General features: G+C 34.8%; 1 protein-coding gene across 3 annotated transcripts in view; it reads left to right on the top strand.

Annotated features, from left to right (window-relative positions):
• The window catches only part of LOC140441010 (cationic amino acid transporter 2-like), a 40,887-nt gene that overhangs the window by 13,842 nt on the left and 9,941 nt on the right, over positions 1-17,104 (top strand). For 2 of the 3 annotated variants that reach the window (XM_072531397.1, XM_072531396.1), the window contains exons 2-8: positions 6,623-6,880; positions 7,593-7,721; positions 7,871-8,026; positions 8,121-8,225; positions 15,356-15,502; positions 15,683-15,807; positions 16,134-16,231. In XM_072531397.1, the coding sequence (XP_072387498.1) occupies positions 6,623-6,880; positions 7,593-7,721; positions 7,871-8,026; positions 8,121-8,225; positions 15,356-15,502; positions 15,683-15,807; positions 16,134-16,231 (1,018 nt within the window). Of the gene's footprint in view, positions 1-6,355; positions 6,513-6,622; positions 6,881-7,592; positions 7,722-7,870; positions 8,027-8,120; positions 8,226-15,355; positions 15,503-15,682; positions 15,808-16,133; positions 16,232-17,104 lie in introns of those variants that run through there. The other variant, XM_072531398.1, reaches the window with a different exon arrangement.

The raw sequence follows: 17,104 nt of genomic DNA, 5'->3' as shown, positions 1-17,104 counted from the left end.
CTGGAGGATTCCATCTAAATACTCTACTTGGCCATCTACTCTCTTCCATCCGTAGATGTTTAAACTACTTCAGATTCTTTCTTTATATTCTACCAGTATCTGTGGGATTTAATGTACCTCTAATGGCCTCGTTGGTACTTTTTTTGTTATTCTGGCGCTCCTTCAAAGATAGTCCATCTCTACTACATACGTTACTACAGATTCCACAAGTGCTCTTCAAATCCTAATCTTTGTTTTCTCTTTTATATGTCGATTTTTACTTTCTGAACATTCTTGACGTTCACATTCAATTTATTTGAAATAAAGTTGGTAGTTTCTTAAATAGGTATTTCATCTTGAAAATTCTTTTGGTCATTTCTTTCAATTCTTAATTTAATTGGGAGCTTTTTACTTCTTATGAAAGAATGTTAGATGTGGAAATATCCAGCAAATACATGCATTGTCGATATTGCCACTTCTTAGAATGATCAAATACTTTTATTTTCTTTAATCTGTTAATAACAATATTGAATAGTCAGCTATGGATAAACAATCAACTAATGGAAAGAGTGGAAAGCAAATGTGTGTGGGTACCCACGTAAATAGCGAACAATTCAAAAATTAGGACTTCCATATGACAACAAAATATCGGCTATTTTAAATGCTATATAGATCTGGGTTTAGTATACAAAGTGGAAGTTTCGAGTATTTTTGAACATATTATGAGAAAAAATAAAAGATATCAGTTGGCTATTCGAGAGAACGTTTTTGGTAAGAGACGCCCGCGAAGACGACCTATTTCCAGGCTCTATTACCAAAGAACTTGGTTTAATATAACGACCGCACGCCCGTTGCGAGAAGGTGTAAAAACTCAAAATTATCATGATGATTGCCAACAATGCATAAGTACCACAAGAAGACAACTCATACTCAAAGGTAAACTCGAAGGGCGATGGGAAATTGGAAGAAAGCTACAATCATGGTTACGAAACATTCGAGAATACATTGGCATATGGAGTGCTTGGAAACTGGAAGTATGTTGCTCAGGATAGAGATCGATGCAAGGAGTTGGGACAGGACTATGTACAAAAATGGGCAATGGAAGGCTAAGAACATGGAGTGCTGAACAGCTTTTCCACATGGACGAACACAAAACCGAACACCGCTACTAGCAGATGTGAGGTTAAAACTAGCAAAAATTAAGAGAACAAATACAAACACCAGCACGCCTATAAATACAAGAGAACTGATGAGAGACGAAAATCTGAAGAAGAGCTATGCAAATCAAATTAATGAAAGAATGCGAATAATAGAACAAAATGATGATATCGAAGAGATGGTCAATGATATTAAAGGAACGATTCTGGCAGTAAACAGGGAAGTTAAAACACAGATCAGAAAGAGAAAGCATAACGAATGGATGACGGACGAAATTATGGATCTAATGGAAAAGCGAAGGCAACATAAACAACAACGTAATCAAGACAAATACAAACAGATACACAAAGAAATTCGCCAGAAAATTAAGAAAGCAAAAGAACGTTGGATGGTGGAAAGGTGCAACGAAATAGAACAATTGCAGGAAAAAGGAGATAGTTTTGGACTACATAAGAAGATCAAAGAAATATCGAATATACACAAAAGCCACCACAGAACAAGAATACGCAACGACAGAAACGAATACATAGAGTCAGAAGAGGAGATAGCAATGGCGTGGAAAGAATACGCAGAAAGACTTTTTAATGACGAAAGACCAACACAACCAACGCGCAAACTTCCTTCCGAAAACTTATCAGGGCCATTAATAATGCGAAGTGAAATAGAATATGCAGTTAGAACCACAAAGATGCATAAAGCAACAGGTCCAGATGAAATTAATATAGAAGCAATAAAACTACTAGACGAGGAGAATATCGAAATCTTGGTAAAGCTGTTCAATATAATTTATGATACTGGTTACATTCCGCGAGAATGGCTGCAGTCATCCTTTGTGATGATCACAAAAACAGCTAATGCCACAAAATGCAATGAACACCGCTTAATCAGTTTAATGAGTCACCTGCTGAAACTCTTCCTTAGGATATTACACTCAAGAATGTACAAGATACTAGAAGAACTTAGCGGGTCAACACAATTCGGTTTTAAGGGAGGACTAGGAACAAGAGAGGCAATTTTATGTTTGAACACTTTAATACAAAACTGTTTAGATCAACGAAAAGATGTCTACCTCACCTTCATCGACTACGAGAAGGCATTTGACAATGTTAAACATAATATCATGATGGAACTACTACATAGGGCCAACATTGACCAGAAGGAGATCAGAATTATTCAGAATCTATACTGGAACCAAATGGCAAAGGTGAGGATTGATCAAGACCAATATACGGATGAATTTGAAATCCAGAAAGGTGTCCGCCAAGGCTGCATACTCTCTCCGATGCTTTTTAATTTATATGTTGAAAATATATTTGCGGAAGCATTAGAAGACACGGAATTAGGCATTAAGGTGAACGGCATACCAATTAGCAACCTACGCTATGCGGACGACACAGTGATTATAACTGATAAATTGGAAGATCAGCAGTTATTACTTGATAGGGTGAATAGCATAGGTAAAAAATATGGCCTCAAAATCAACATTTTGAAAACGAAATATATGATCATTAGCAGAAACCCTCCAGAAAACCCGATAATATGCATAGGTGACGATCGCATAAAACGCGTGAAAACTTTTAAATACCTTGGCACCACAATCAATGACCAATCGGATCCACAACAAGAGATAAAAACCCGAATACAAATGGCAAGACAAGCTTTTGTGAAATTCAGACCGCTCCTATGTAATCAAAACCTAAATTTCGAAATACCCTACAGAATGGTCAAGTGCTACATATGGTCCATCTTGCTTTATGGCATGGAAACGTGGACTTTGAAAAAAACATCTATCAACAAACTTGAAGCATTTGAAATGTGGTCATTAAGAAGAATGATGCGCATACCTTGGGTGGATAGAGTTCGAAACGATGACGTCCTTAAGAGAGCCGGCGTGGAAAGAGAACTCTTTAAATTAATTAAAAAACGCAAGATTGGTTACCTTGGGCACATATTGAGAGGAGCAAAATATGAAATACCACAGTTAATCCTACAAGGGAAGATCGAAGGTAGGAGAGGAGCCGGCCGCAAACAATTATCCTGGTTAAGGAATATTAAAGAATGGACAGGAATACACAATACAGGCGAGCTGTGTCACGCCGCCAAGAACAGAATTCTAGTAATGAGATAGTCGCCTACGCACTTTGGTGTATGGCATGTTAAGAAGAAGAAGAACACAAAACGACTATTTTTATAGTAATCGCCAATGTCCGAGAGACAAGATCGGCTAGTGACCAGCAGATTTTGTCGCGCAAGGGCTCAGATGACAATTTTTAAGGATAAGGATCAAAAATTTTTTCCAAGTTGGTATATCCAGTGGATTTTGTTGAAATAAAAAGTGGTGGCCTAAATATTACAAAAAACGTGTTTGTCTACCGACTCAATGGGCAAAAACGAAAAGGATACAAAAACTCACTTTCCAGATTTCAAACTACTACCATTTTTTTATTCAAACCAACTGTAACAGTATTGGAATATATTAATAGTTTTATCACTAACAACTTTAAACATAAAATAAGTGATAGAATTTCATTTTTACCAACAGTTCTGGCCTATCTGGAAGGTAAAGTACCAATTAATAAAAAAAATTGATATATGCAAGCTCATGGACTACATACCAGAGGAAAAAAGATAATTTTTTGAAGAGATTATGCAGTGGCCTACTACTGATGCAATTAATGATGATTAATGCTTATACTTTGTTTGACAGACAATAAAATTTCCAAAAAATATTATTATTGCATATTATTGCAACAATTAATTTTAAAGCAGTTTTTCTTACAGCGCTTTAAAACAGTTTTTTGTTTTTTTTTTATTTATTTACGCTGCAACCACAAGGGTTATTAGCGACCTAAAAAATATAATACAGGTAAAGGTAGAAAAAATTACAATAATTGATACAGTTCTGAGTCTTTAAGATAACTTATTGTGTTTTTTAATATTCATGTTTTTTCCTAAGACTTTTGATGGAACAGGCATGAAGTCAACAGTGATATTATTATTCTTTAGAGGAATTATTTACCGATGAGTCGGAATCTTCTTCCGATAATGAAGTTTTCACTGTAGAGAGTAAACCTATGTGTTTACCAAGTTTTCGTATTAATTTGGTGCTTATGGTTTTCATTCTTTTGTCGATGTAGTATGAATGTAATTCCGTTAGAAACTTTATAAGTACATAAGAGTCTTCTGAGTACAATTTTGTTACGCTGATTATGTCTTTTGATCCTTGTATAGTTTCGAATAGATCCACTACTTGATCGAAGCTTAACAATTGCTTTTCCCTTTCTATATATTCTCTAACTGGTTCCAATAATGTTTGGAGATTTGGTATATCATTTCTTAAGTTTTTGTCATCAGTTTTGGTTTTTTTCTTTAATTGAAGCTTAGGTTTTTCAAAGTTTTCTTCGGAGGGTGGCGTGATTGCATCTTCTAGGGTTCTTTTTCCGATTGCTTTGTTCGAAGTTACTTGGGGTTCGTAAGAATTCAAATGTGTATTTTTATTTGGAGGTAAGTGTTGACTTGTTTCGGGTAAGGTTGATTTATGTTTTTGGGTATTAGAGGATGACTCAGACGATGGAGGTGTTGCGATTGTAGTGTTAACTGAAGAGGTGGTCAAATGTATGGATGTATTTTGTAGTGAGCACTGTTGGGTTTGGTTTATTGATAAATTTGGGATTGCTACTCTTTGTAATGTGGTTTGAGAAGACGTAGTAAGTGTGGAGGGAGTGGTATTTGAGATTGCGGGAGTATTTTGTAGATTATCTTGTTGAGTATGATTTATTGATGAATTTTGTCTTATTTCTGTTTGCATTGCACTATCATTGTGAGGATGGTTAGAAGGTGAAATATTTGGACAATTAGCTGCCTGGTGTCCAGTTAATTTGCATTTGACACAATTTTCGTTTTGGGCTATAAATATGCGGTATGATGTTTGTTCCAACTCGATAATAAAAGATTCAGGTAGTACAAAGTTGTCTGGAAAAGGTGAAACGAAAATTTGTCTTCGGAAGCTTAGAATATGACTAAAGGCAGGATTGGTTGCTCCTATCCGTAGATATGATATGTCTGAGAGAGGATTTAAACCTAGTTTTATTAATTCGTCCATTAATATGTTAGAAGGTATACTTAAACATACATTGGACAGAATTAAGCGGACTGATGGAGTTATTAATCTTCTCGCTTCTAGTATATTTCCATTTACTATTATTTTCTTTGTTTCTGCTATGAATTTATCTACTAGGTTTTTGGATGATAGATATATGCATATTCTACCGTTTGATATACGGGATGCGAAAATTATATTTTTCGGTTCTATATGCTGACTTAATCCTTCAAGATAGTCATTAATTGTACAATTCTCTAGAGTGTTAAACAAAATAGCTTGATCTCTGCTTGGGATTAATATACTACGTGGTTGACTAACTGCTTTTGAGTATGATGCATTTTGTGGTAGCTGATTGGAAGATGACATCTTTTAAATGGATTTTAAAATCCGACTAAAACCGGTGCTGTTCTACAGCTTTCGTTGTGATACCAGTTCATGTAAATTGGATAATACTTATAACTGATTGCAGTTGTTTACTTAAATATATAAATCCAAATAGATGAAAAAAGTATATTTTATCTACTCACGATTCTAATATTCAGTATACAAATCACTTTCACTTTTATACTTAATTACTTTTCTTAAGTTATTAAACCACTATAAAATTAACTTCTTTGCGAGCTATTTTAGATTAGACTCGAACATGATTTTGATTTTAATATAATTCACTATTTACATGTTCAGAACTGAAGAAATAATCGTTTAAATATTTAAGTTTTTAAGAGAAACTTTGAAATGCGTCTAAACACTTTGACAGTTTTTTGACGTTCCACAGTTTTTTCTGATTTACTCAAAACTATAATTTCTGACTCATGTTTCTGAAATGACCGATTCAAATAGGGTTGAGGTTATAAATTAATTTAACATGTATTTTCTTATTAACCTTTCAGTTTTTTCCATTTAGTAAATAATTTACATAGTTATCATCATCATACAAACTGAGAGAACAAATCATTCTCTTATCATACAAACTGAGGACTATGGAATCAATTATTAAACTCGAAAAGTCAAAATAAAAGTATGACAGTTCTATTTGACGTTGTATTACAAAAATAAGTGATTAACATGAATTCCATCAAGCTAACAGTTTATTAAATAATCTGTGTGAAGTTGCCAAAACGAATACATTTAATCTTAAAATTCACCTCTTGTTGCAATGAAGAAAACGTGGACTCACTACATGATTACAACCGGATCAAAACCGTCCAAACAGTTTGTAATATCTGGTGGATCCGGACCAAAGAAAAAACGCAGACTTTTATCAACTAGAAAGGTATAGCTTGTTTTTTTTGGGAGTTCCTTTAAATTTATTTGCCTAAAAAATGCAAAACAAAACTCGATGAAAATCCTTCCTTTCTTTTAAAAAAATATTTTTTGTTTTAGGAGCCTCGGATAGCATGCGAGTGAAATGTCCTACTTGGGAGGAAACTCAAAGGGTTCTCACGAGGAAGAAAGTGATCAAGGGCGATAGCGATTCTAAGCTGGCAAAAGTTTTGACAACGTTCGATCTGACAGCTCTGGGAGTTGGCAGCACACTTGGTGTTGGAGTGTATGTATTAGCAGGGGACGTTGCCAAAAATACTGCCGGACCTGCTGTGATAATATCATTCTTTATAGCCGCTGTGACTTCAGTATTAGCAGGTAAATTATAGGATTCTTCGGGTCATCTTTCTAGAAAAGGTTCTGCTACGAACTGATTTTTTTTTATTTGCAAACCTGTTGAACTGTTGTTCATCTGCTAAACTATCCTCTGATTCATCAGTTCTTGCAAAATTTTAGTTGTAAGTTTTTGTGTAGAATTTAACAAATTTATACTTCTGTAGTTTTCTGGCTGTTTTTTATCTCCTTTGTTGAATAGTAGAATTAGTTCGCTCGTTTTCCATTCTTCCGGTATTGTATTGTGTTTTATAATTTTTTTAATTACTGTTTTTAATTGTTCTGTGATTTCTGCTCCACAATATTTTGTTGTTCTTCTTCTGCATAGAGCTTTTTTATCTATTCAATCCATGTATCCTTTTCTATGTGTTTTGGTTCTATTAGTTCTTTTACCTCCGTTTTTTGACCTCTTATAAAGCGCCATATTTCGTTTTGCAGACCTTTTGCGTGTTTCTTAATAACATAAAATAAATTAAATTAGAACCCATCGCTCCGTGTATGGACGATAAGAAAGCTATGCTTCCTCTTCTCGGCCACTCTCGGAGTGCCACATCCCGTTCTTTTTTTAACATTTAAAATGTTAATTATACATTTTTTATATACCATTTTTACGTTTTTATACCATTTCGAAAGTGATTTATAGTAAATACCTTAAGTATTCAAGAAAATGGGAAAACTGATTAATTTTCTATTCTAGGTCTTTGTTACGCTGAATTTGGAGCGAGGGTACCAAAAGCAGGCTCAGCCTACGTATACAGTTATGTTTGTATAGGCGAATTTTTCGCTTTCATTATAGGATGGAATCTCATTTTGGAATATCTTATAGGTAAGTATTTTATACAACTTTGTAAAGCACATTTTTAACTGACAAAAGCTAGATAATGGATTTGTGTAAACAAATTATCGGACATTTATTATTCTTTAAGTACACTCTGTCAGGCTCAGAACATGTTAACAGTCTGTAAAATATTTTAGGATCCGCAGCTAGTACCAAAGCAATATTTTTATACATAGACGAATTGGCGAATAAAACTATGGTGAATTTTTTCACACAAAACATACCACTAGGTGGAGATCAAATCTCGCATTATGCCGACTTATTTTCATTGGGGCTAGCTATTGCATTTTCAAGTAAGTATTTTTGAAAAATCAGTTGAGAAATAAAACAGATTTATAACAAAAATGAGATATTTTTTAACAATAGGACATTTCATTGTATTTTTAGTTGCTCTTGCCTGTGGCGCCAAAGAATCTTCAATGATAAACAATATCTTCACTTTTATCAATTTGATGGTTGTGCTGGTGGTAATTATCTCAGGATTGTGGAAAGGTAAGATAGTTTATCTTAAAATTTTATATATTCGTTGATTCTGTGTAGGTTGGTTCGATATGTATTCGGTCTAGGTTATGTCACCCTGTATTTCAGTAAACACAAAATTATTTATAGGTTGTATCACCCTGTAGTTCGGTAAATAAAAAAACGAGTGTGGCAGTCCAGTGGGACTGCCGGTAGAAGTTATACTTCTATACACGCGTTCGCCGTTAAAAATTTATATAGGAGTCAATCTGCACAATCATTACATATGTAATGCTATAGGTAAGAGAGAGCAGAAAGAGAAAAAGAATTAGTTATATAGGTATATGGTGCATCGTTTGCTGTATATAAACATTTGACCTGTAATAGGAGTATAGTAAATGAAGTATTGTATCAATATTTTAATGAAAATATATATTTTTATTTTTATATATGTATAAAAGGAGTTGAATGCAAAAAAAAATTTACGCATACTCTGCAGTAAAATTGATTGTTTATTTTGTTATTAATATAAAAATTACAATACAATAAATACACTGCAACATAATTCAATGTAATAATACAATATAAATTAAAATGTAATATTCATAAGTATTTAAAACTGCCAAACTTACTTTATGAAGATAAAAATAAAAAACCAACAACTCGGATTATGTTGTAAATTTTCATTTTATTTTAAAATTTATGTTTTTTGCGTATATTACATACATTTAATAAGATTAACGTGAGGTTTTTAAATATTACAAAAATAAAAAAGGAAATTCATAATTGGGATTCGAACTCACAACCACCAGTGTATGAACCAAGCACGTAAAGGATTTGCCAATTAGACATGACACTAATGGATTTCAAAATTGACAGTTCTCGGTAAAACAGTGATTATTTTGAAATACAAAAGCCTAAAATAATTATAAACGTTTAATTTTAAATAATGCAAAACATATCACATAAATAATAATATTAATACATATTATATTATATATAATATTATATATATACAATATTATATATCATCATCATCATGTGCAGCTTTATCAACCGTTTCCAATTACGGTGCAGCCTCCCTTATTTCAATGTTATTTTATGTTCTTATTATTATTCAACGATGTCTTAGTTATACGTTGTTCTAATAATTTGCGCCCATATTTTTCTATCTTGTGCTATTCGAGACCACGTTGTTCCTGTTAATTTTCTAATATCATAATCCCATCTGAGATTTGGGCGCCCCTTTGGTCTCTTAGCGTTCCTGGGGTACCACATAGTTGTTCTAGTGGTCCATCTGTTATCTGTTCTTCTTGCCATATGTCCTGCCCATTGCCATTTCAGGGATTTTATTCTTTGGATTACATCAGTCACCTGGGTTTGCCTCCGTATCCATTCAATTCTTTTACGATCCCTCTTTGTTATCCCTAGCATACATCTTTCCATTGCTCTTTGAGTTACTTGGAGTTTCGACGTTATTTCTCTCTTTAATATCCAAGTTTCACATCCATATGTCAAGACGGGTAATATGCATTGATCAAATACTCTCTTCTTGAGGTATAGTGGCATTTTGGACTTGAAGACTATGGAATTTCGTCCGAATGCTGACCACGCTTGTTTTATTCGTCTGTTGATTTCCGGAAGTAGTGATCCCGATTTATGTATGAGCTGTCCCAGGTATATGTATTCATCTACTACTTCTAGCGAGGTTTCATTAATTTTTATTTCCACGTTGGCGATCAGATCATTGTACATTATTTTAGTCTTTGCTAGGTTCATTTTTAGGCCTACCTCATTGCTGGCTGTATTAAGGTCATTAATTTGCAGTTGTAATTCTTCAGGACTTCTAGCAATTAGAATGATGTCATCAGCGAATCTAAGATGGTTTAGGTATTCTCCATCTATACATAGACCTTGGTTGTTCCAGTCTAATTTCCGGAAGATATTTTCTAAGGTTGCATTGAAGAGCTTAGGGGATATGGTGTCTCCTTGTCGGACTCCTTTCTGAGTGGGAAATTCTGGGGTATTTTCATATATGCTTACTCTAGCTGTGGCCTCTTTGTATATATTTGCTAGCGTTTCGACATATGGTTTATCTACTCCTTGGTCGACAAGAGCTTCTATGACTGCTCTTGGGTATACGGAGTCAAATGCTTTCTCGAAGTCTATGAATGCTAGCGCCAGTGGTAGATCATATTCTTTTGTTCTGCTCATTACTTTCCTTAATGTTTGAATATGATCCATTGTGCTGAAGCCACTTCTAAAGCCTGCTTGCTCTCGGGGTTGTGCAGCGTCAAGTGTGTTCTGTATTCTGTTGTTAATGATTTTGGTGAATACCTTGTATATCACAGGTAGCAAGCTGATCGGTCTATAATTTCTAATGTCTTCCTTGCTACCTTTCTTGTGAATAAGGATTATGTTGGCTGAATTCCACTTTTTTGGAATATGTCTCGATTTTAGGCAGTCTGTGTATATTTTTGCTAGGATTTTCCAAGTTGTTTGACCAGCAATCTTTAGAAGTTCGGCTGTAACACCGTCATTACCGGCTGCCTTGCCGTTCTTCATGTTCTTAAGAGCTGCCTCTACCTCATCCACGAGAACATCTGGTACATCTTCTTGAACCGCAATTTCTTCTTCGCCTATTTCTTGTGCTTCCGGAGCTTTATATAGACCCTCATAGAATTCGGTTACATGTTTTATTATTTCATCCCTATTTGTGATCCTTTCGTTGTTGTTTCCCAATGCTATTATTTGCTTTCTACCGATTGCCAACTTCCTCTTGGTTTTCCTATAGTTTTTATGGTTTTCGATTGTATTTTGTACAAGTCGTTCATTGTAGGTTTTTATATCTTCTGCGATTTTTTTCCGTATTACTTTGCACAGTTCGGTATATTCAATTCTATTAATATTGGAGTTAATTTTCATTTCTCTTCGTTGTTTCAGGAGAGCTGTTGTTTCATCTGAAAGTTTTCTATTGCTGTTGTGTGCTTGTGATCCTCCAACTTCTTTGGCGCAATTTAAGATTGTTTCCATTAAGTGTGTGCTATTCGTTGGGTCTTGTAATTTTTCTTGAATTAAATTTTGATAGCGTTCCGAGTTGTTGCTTAGGTTAGTGATATTTACCCCTGCAGTTGGTTTCTGGAGTAATTTCATTCTTTCTAGTTTAGTGTTTAGAACGACCCGAGATCTAATTAGTCTGTGATCGCTACCTGTTCGGAATTTGTTGAGCACACTTACATCCTTTATGGTTTTCAGCTTATTAGTTAGGATGAAATCTATTTCGTTCTTGGTAGTTGCATTGGGAGCTAACCATGTCCATTTCCTATTGAGGTTCTTCTTAAAATAGGTATTGGGTTTATAATATAATAAAAATAGATTTCGAACAAATAAATAACACTTCTTCTTCAAGTGCCGTCTCCATCAATGGAGGTTAGCGGTTATGGTGGCAAACGTTTGTCTATCTTCAGCTGTTCTTAAGAGTTCCTCAAATCCAAGTCCTGTCCAGTTTCTGATATTACGTAACCAGGACAATTTTTTTCTTCCAATTCCTCGCTTTCCTTCTATTTTGCCTATAAATAACACAATAAAGTTCTATTCAAACCAATAAAAATAAACTGCCAATCCTGCGGCTAGAACATGGACGACCCACTGTTTAATACCTGAAAAAATAAAATTCAATTAATGTCAAAAAATTGAAACGGCACTTACGTTGTGTTAATAAACACGCGGCGAAGACAACAAAGGAAGGGTCAGAGGAATAGAGATGGTCGATCAACACTCGGTCCGGCGAGGAGCGGAAAGTGACTAATCAATACTTAGTTACGGGAAAGAATAGGTCTGTCTAAGATCAATACTCTAAGACTGGATACGGAACTGCCACTAGATCGACACTCTAGCAGAAGCGGTTGGCTTTCAGTCAATACCCTAGGGCCAGTGGAGTTATCAGATCAACACTCTGACGGAACTCCGGACGGTTTTCCTTCAGTCAACACCCAGAGGCCTGGTGGAGTTTTCAATAGATCAGCATTCTAACGGAACTCAATTATCTCTTGTGGCGTACGCTGTTTTATATCTCTAGAAGAGGAACTATAGATTCGCGGACAACTCACTAAGGATTACAGGAATAAATCACGTCACGTTTCCTGAATAAGGAACCATGTTGGAGTTTTATTACCCCAGGACTCCCACATAAAGAGCATTTGGCTGATAGTTGTGCCTCTATCGCGCATCAGAGTGCTACAGTGGCGAAAGGGATGGTCTGGAGCATTGGAGCGGCGTGGAGTGACTCCTATTTTACTCGAGTTAATACACCTCGCTCCAATAACTTGTTACACCCGAACGTTATTCTAAGGGGTGAACAAGTCTCACAGGCTGGGTTTAATTAAATTGCTTGCTTGGAAGAGCAACTTGTGGTGAGAGCACGTGTGTACGGAGCGCTGACGGCACCGAAGCGATACAAATCGTTACAATTTAGACAGATCGAGACTGTCTTCAAAATTGTTCACTTATTAAGAGGATAACTAAAAGAATTATTTATAGAGTGTGTCCATAAAGTGTGCAAATGCTTTATCATCATGAGTTGATTATTTTCTGAGGTAAATTTCGAACCGGTTAATTTTATATTTTAGTTTTTTACTTTTTTTTGCAAACAATTAATTCTTATCTTCCACTAGCTTGTAAAACATGACGTCATAGGTTATTTTTTACGCCTAAAGAATAAATTTTTACATGAAAAGTTAAAATCGCCTATTTTTTGTCTCTGATTCCCTTGTTTGTCCATCTTATGGTTGTACTGGTAGTAGTAGTCAGGTGTGTAATGTAAAAAGGTAAGTTGATAGTGGTTACGGTAACAGTAGATAATCAGTAATTGTATACAATTAATGATTGGAATACAAAGGAAAACTAAATTTATGGTAATATCGAAATCAACACAAAATGTCCAAAATTTATATTTACACAATGAAATTATCGATCGAGTTAGCAAATACAAATATTTAGGCACTTTAATAAATGAAGACAACGATAGCTCAGCAGAAATTAAAATAAGAATAGAAAAAGCCAGATCCATATTCACTAAAATGAAGAGAGTGTTCTGCGGAAGAGATTTGAGCCTTGAAATGAAACTTCGCCTGATGAGATGTTACGTACTTTCTGTGCTGTTCTACGGAATGGAGTCATGGACGTTGAAAAAGATTGATACCAAAAAATTACAGGCATTTGAACTATGGATGTATCGCAGAATCCTGAGAATATCATGGACCGAGAGAGTCACAAATGTCGAGGTCTTGAGAAGAATGAATCAAGAAAAGGAAGTCATATTTACGATCAAAAAACGAAAACTGCAATACTTGGGACACATTACAAGAGGCGAAAGATATGAACTGCTTCGAATAATTATGCAAGGGAAAATAGCAGGAAAAAGGTCCATAGGAAGAAGACGAAACTCCTGGCTAAAGAATCTACGGGAATGGTATAGCTGTAGCAGCAACGAATTGTTTCGGTCAGCAGTTTCGAAAATACGTATAGCCCTGATGATCGCCAACCTTCGGAACGAAGATGGCACTTGAAGAAGTATACAATTACCATAATCGACGGTAAATGTAGGTAATTATTTTCAATTATCTACTTTTACCGGTAATTGTATACAATTGCCAAAGACCAGCGATAAAATATAAAATTATGAAATAAAAACAATGAATTTCAACTGCTATTTAAGAAGTGTGATTTTATTGAACTGAATTAAAAACAAGAGACTCTTGTTTAACCTGAATTGAGTATTTTTGCCTGAATTAATACTACCACTTTACTTACTTACTATTTTTTGTGACATGACAAACTCTCATGGCACTTGGAATTCCACAACTTTCCATTTACATTTACTTTTTTACTGATACTCTTACCCACCCGGGCAAAGACGTTTTGTTAAGATACCCACGCAATGAAATGTTTAGGTTTGGTACCTCGTCTAGAGAAATGAATGATTCTTTGCAAATGGTAAATTGATTTCTGCTATAGAACTGTGGCAGTCGCCCTTGTTTAGTAGCCAATTCGTGTAAATAATTTTGAACACTCATAGTAACAGCCAAAACATTTCTAGAATCACCTCGTGCCCTGTCAACATCTAGCACTCTTAATTTTACCGTATCATCGACATTACCAGGGGGAAATTTCAAGTTTGATGTTTTAAGTATTTTCTTCGCTTGCTTTTCAATACCTTCCTTTGCACTCTCTGAAATTTGATTAGAAGATTATTCTTCTATAATCGCATTAGATTCATTCACTGGTGGTTGCTCAGGTTATTCTGGTTCTTATTCTAATAGAAGCTGATTTGGTTCATCTACTTCTGGTTCTTCACGTTCTTCTGAATGAGGACCTGACTGGGTTTTTTCTAGTTGTTCCACCAACGCTTCCAAATCTTCTTCAGTCGAAATATTTTCTAGAGCATCTTCTGTCAGTGATGAAGTTTTCAGACCAATTTTGGTAGGAGCCCCAAACATAGTTTTATACGGACTGCACTTGATGCCAGAATGGGACGCTCTGACCACTTATTTGCTTGGTTGCTCTTCAACCAGGAACTGGAAAAAATGAATTCGAAATACTTCATTCCATAGGAAAGGACACAGCTTTTATTTAGGCACACTGGTATCTGGTGAAATGAAAAAACAGATCAACTAGCAACTACAAGCCGTATCAACTTAGAAGATACTACAAAAATTACAAAATATCCTTATAGTGACATGAAACATCTGATTTAAGTTCATTGCAGTAACATTTGGCAAAATTACTGGGAAAATTCAGCAACCAAATTAAACCCAATATGCCCAAAGGTGAACAGTTCTTTGAATAACCCCACAAGTAGACGAGATCAAGTAATTATAAACCGTTCAAGAATTGGTTATACTGCTGTCCCAAACAAATTTTTAATGAGTAATGAGAAGATGCACCACCAATTTGCAAAAACAGATCCACTTCATTGACAGCGAAACACTTCTTGTTTGACTGCCCATGTTTCCAAAATCAAAGAAGAATGCATATTGTGTTTGTCATCCCACTAATAACCCTGCGTGGTTGATGTGGAATAAGTGTTTTAAATAAAAAAAAAAAACATTTTTTTTTACCATTTAGTTCGAAATTCACAGAAAAATTTATTTGAATTTTTTTAGTTGATACTACGAATTGGAACAGAACGAAGGCTGAAGCAATGGGAAAGGGCAATGGCGGATTTAGCCCTTACGGTCTAAAAGGCATCGTGAAGGGTGCAGCGCGATGCTTCTATGGATTTATCGGCTTCGACTGTATTGCCACAGCAGGTAAGTCTTACAAAATAAATTCTCTACAATCGGAAAATATTTGTTCACTTTTTAAGTCATTCCTGAATCTACAGATTTACTGATCCGAAAAGTTGATCAATTGATCTGCAGTCATCGGATCTTTTTAACGTTTCTGTCCAAAAAAGTCATAGTTTTTAAATTTTTTTTTTTGTGTTTCAGGCGAAGAAACAAAGAATCCGCAAAAGTCGATACCGATAGGAGTTGTGGGATCTCTTATGATAGTATTTTGCGCTTATTTTGGCATGTCTACTGTCATGACCATGATTCTACCGTATTATGAACAGGTAAGATGTAAAAATGTTTACAAAGCTGTGTTTTTAAAACATTTTAAAGCTTATGCTTTGTTTTAATTTCAAAATGATTTCTTTAATTCTGAACTTGTAGCCCAACGGCCGGTCCCATTTTTTTTTATTAAAAAGAAAAAGAAAATTCTGGTGTTTATAGGATCGGTACTAGCTCGACTTGGCGCAGTCATTCGGATATAAAAGGCAGCTGTTTGCAAACACAGTGAAACCAACTTTTATTTAGTGGCAATAATTTACGCAACAAACGCATACACTACACACAATTATTATTGCGCTAAGTACAATATGATTTAACTTTTTTCCAGGATGAAAACGCACCACTAGCTTATATTTACACTAGACTGAACTGGACTGTACTTAAATACGTTGTTAGTATCGGAGCAATCTGTGCACTGTTTTCTAGGTAAGTGTGACAATATTTTTTAATTATACACTGTCGGAACTCCAAAAAATTAACATACCGTAGAAATATCTTAAAAAGACAATTTTGAATAGGTAGATATAAGAGTTAAAGAGTTAAACTATGAAAAAAATAAAAAAAGGATTGCTGGATAGATCAAAATTGAGATATGGATCTAGATTTAATGTATATCTAGTTTTTGCATCAACTAAGGCAAAGATTTTTAATCCATATTTGTTCGGTTTGGAAGGAATATACTGTTTAAAATCGCATCTTCCCCGAAATGCCCAAGTTTTTCATCTATAGTGCCATACTCGCTGATTGTGTAGGCATTTTTGCAAATTTGTATAAAACTTGTAAACAATTGTCTTATAGGCGCTAGCTTATCAGACAATTGTCTTTCGTCTCGAGTTTCTAAATTATCAAATCTAAGACGTCTTAACAAAAATAGAAAAACGTTGCTGCTACATGGTTAACCAAAACATTTCAACCTTGCTGCCATTTCGCTCCCACAACTCTTCTGTGCTTAACCGATTACTTTTCAAACACCCAACTAAATAGAGCAATCCTAGAAAAGCTCTTATTTCGATTACATCAATCAGTATTTTTATCAGAACGGGCTGTGTTATACATCTCTTTCATTTGATCTTTATATTTGGTCGTACTTTCAACAATAATGTTTAAATATCTTCGGAAAAAAACAAATTCCAACAATCAATTATGGATTTGGCATTCTTGCCATATTTATGCTTTTACTGCCGGTAAGTGAAAAACTTTATTAAATTGGCGAGTTCTAACCATTTGCACCGGGCAGTGTTTTTTCCAGACTGCTCCATCTGTGCCTATAAAAGGAACAATCCGTGATACTTTTGCTGG

Source organism: Diabrotica undecimpunctata, chromosome 5 (assembly GCF_040954645.1).
Source record: "Diabrotica undecimpunctata isolate CICGRU chromosome 5, icDiaUnde3, whole genome shotgun sequence".
NCBI lineage: Eukaryota > Metazoa > Arthropoda > Insecta > Coleoptera > Chrysomelidae > Diabrotica > Diabrotica undecimpunctata.
This window is presented reverse-complemented; position numbering and strand designations above follow the sequence as displayed.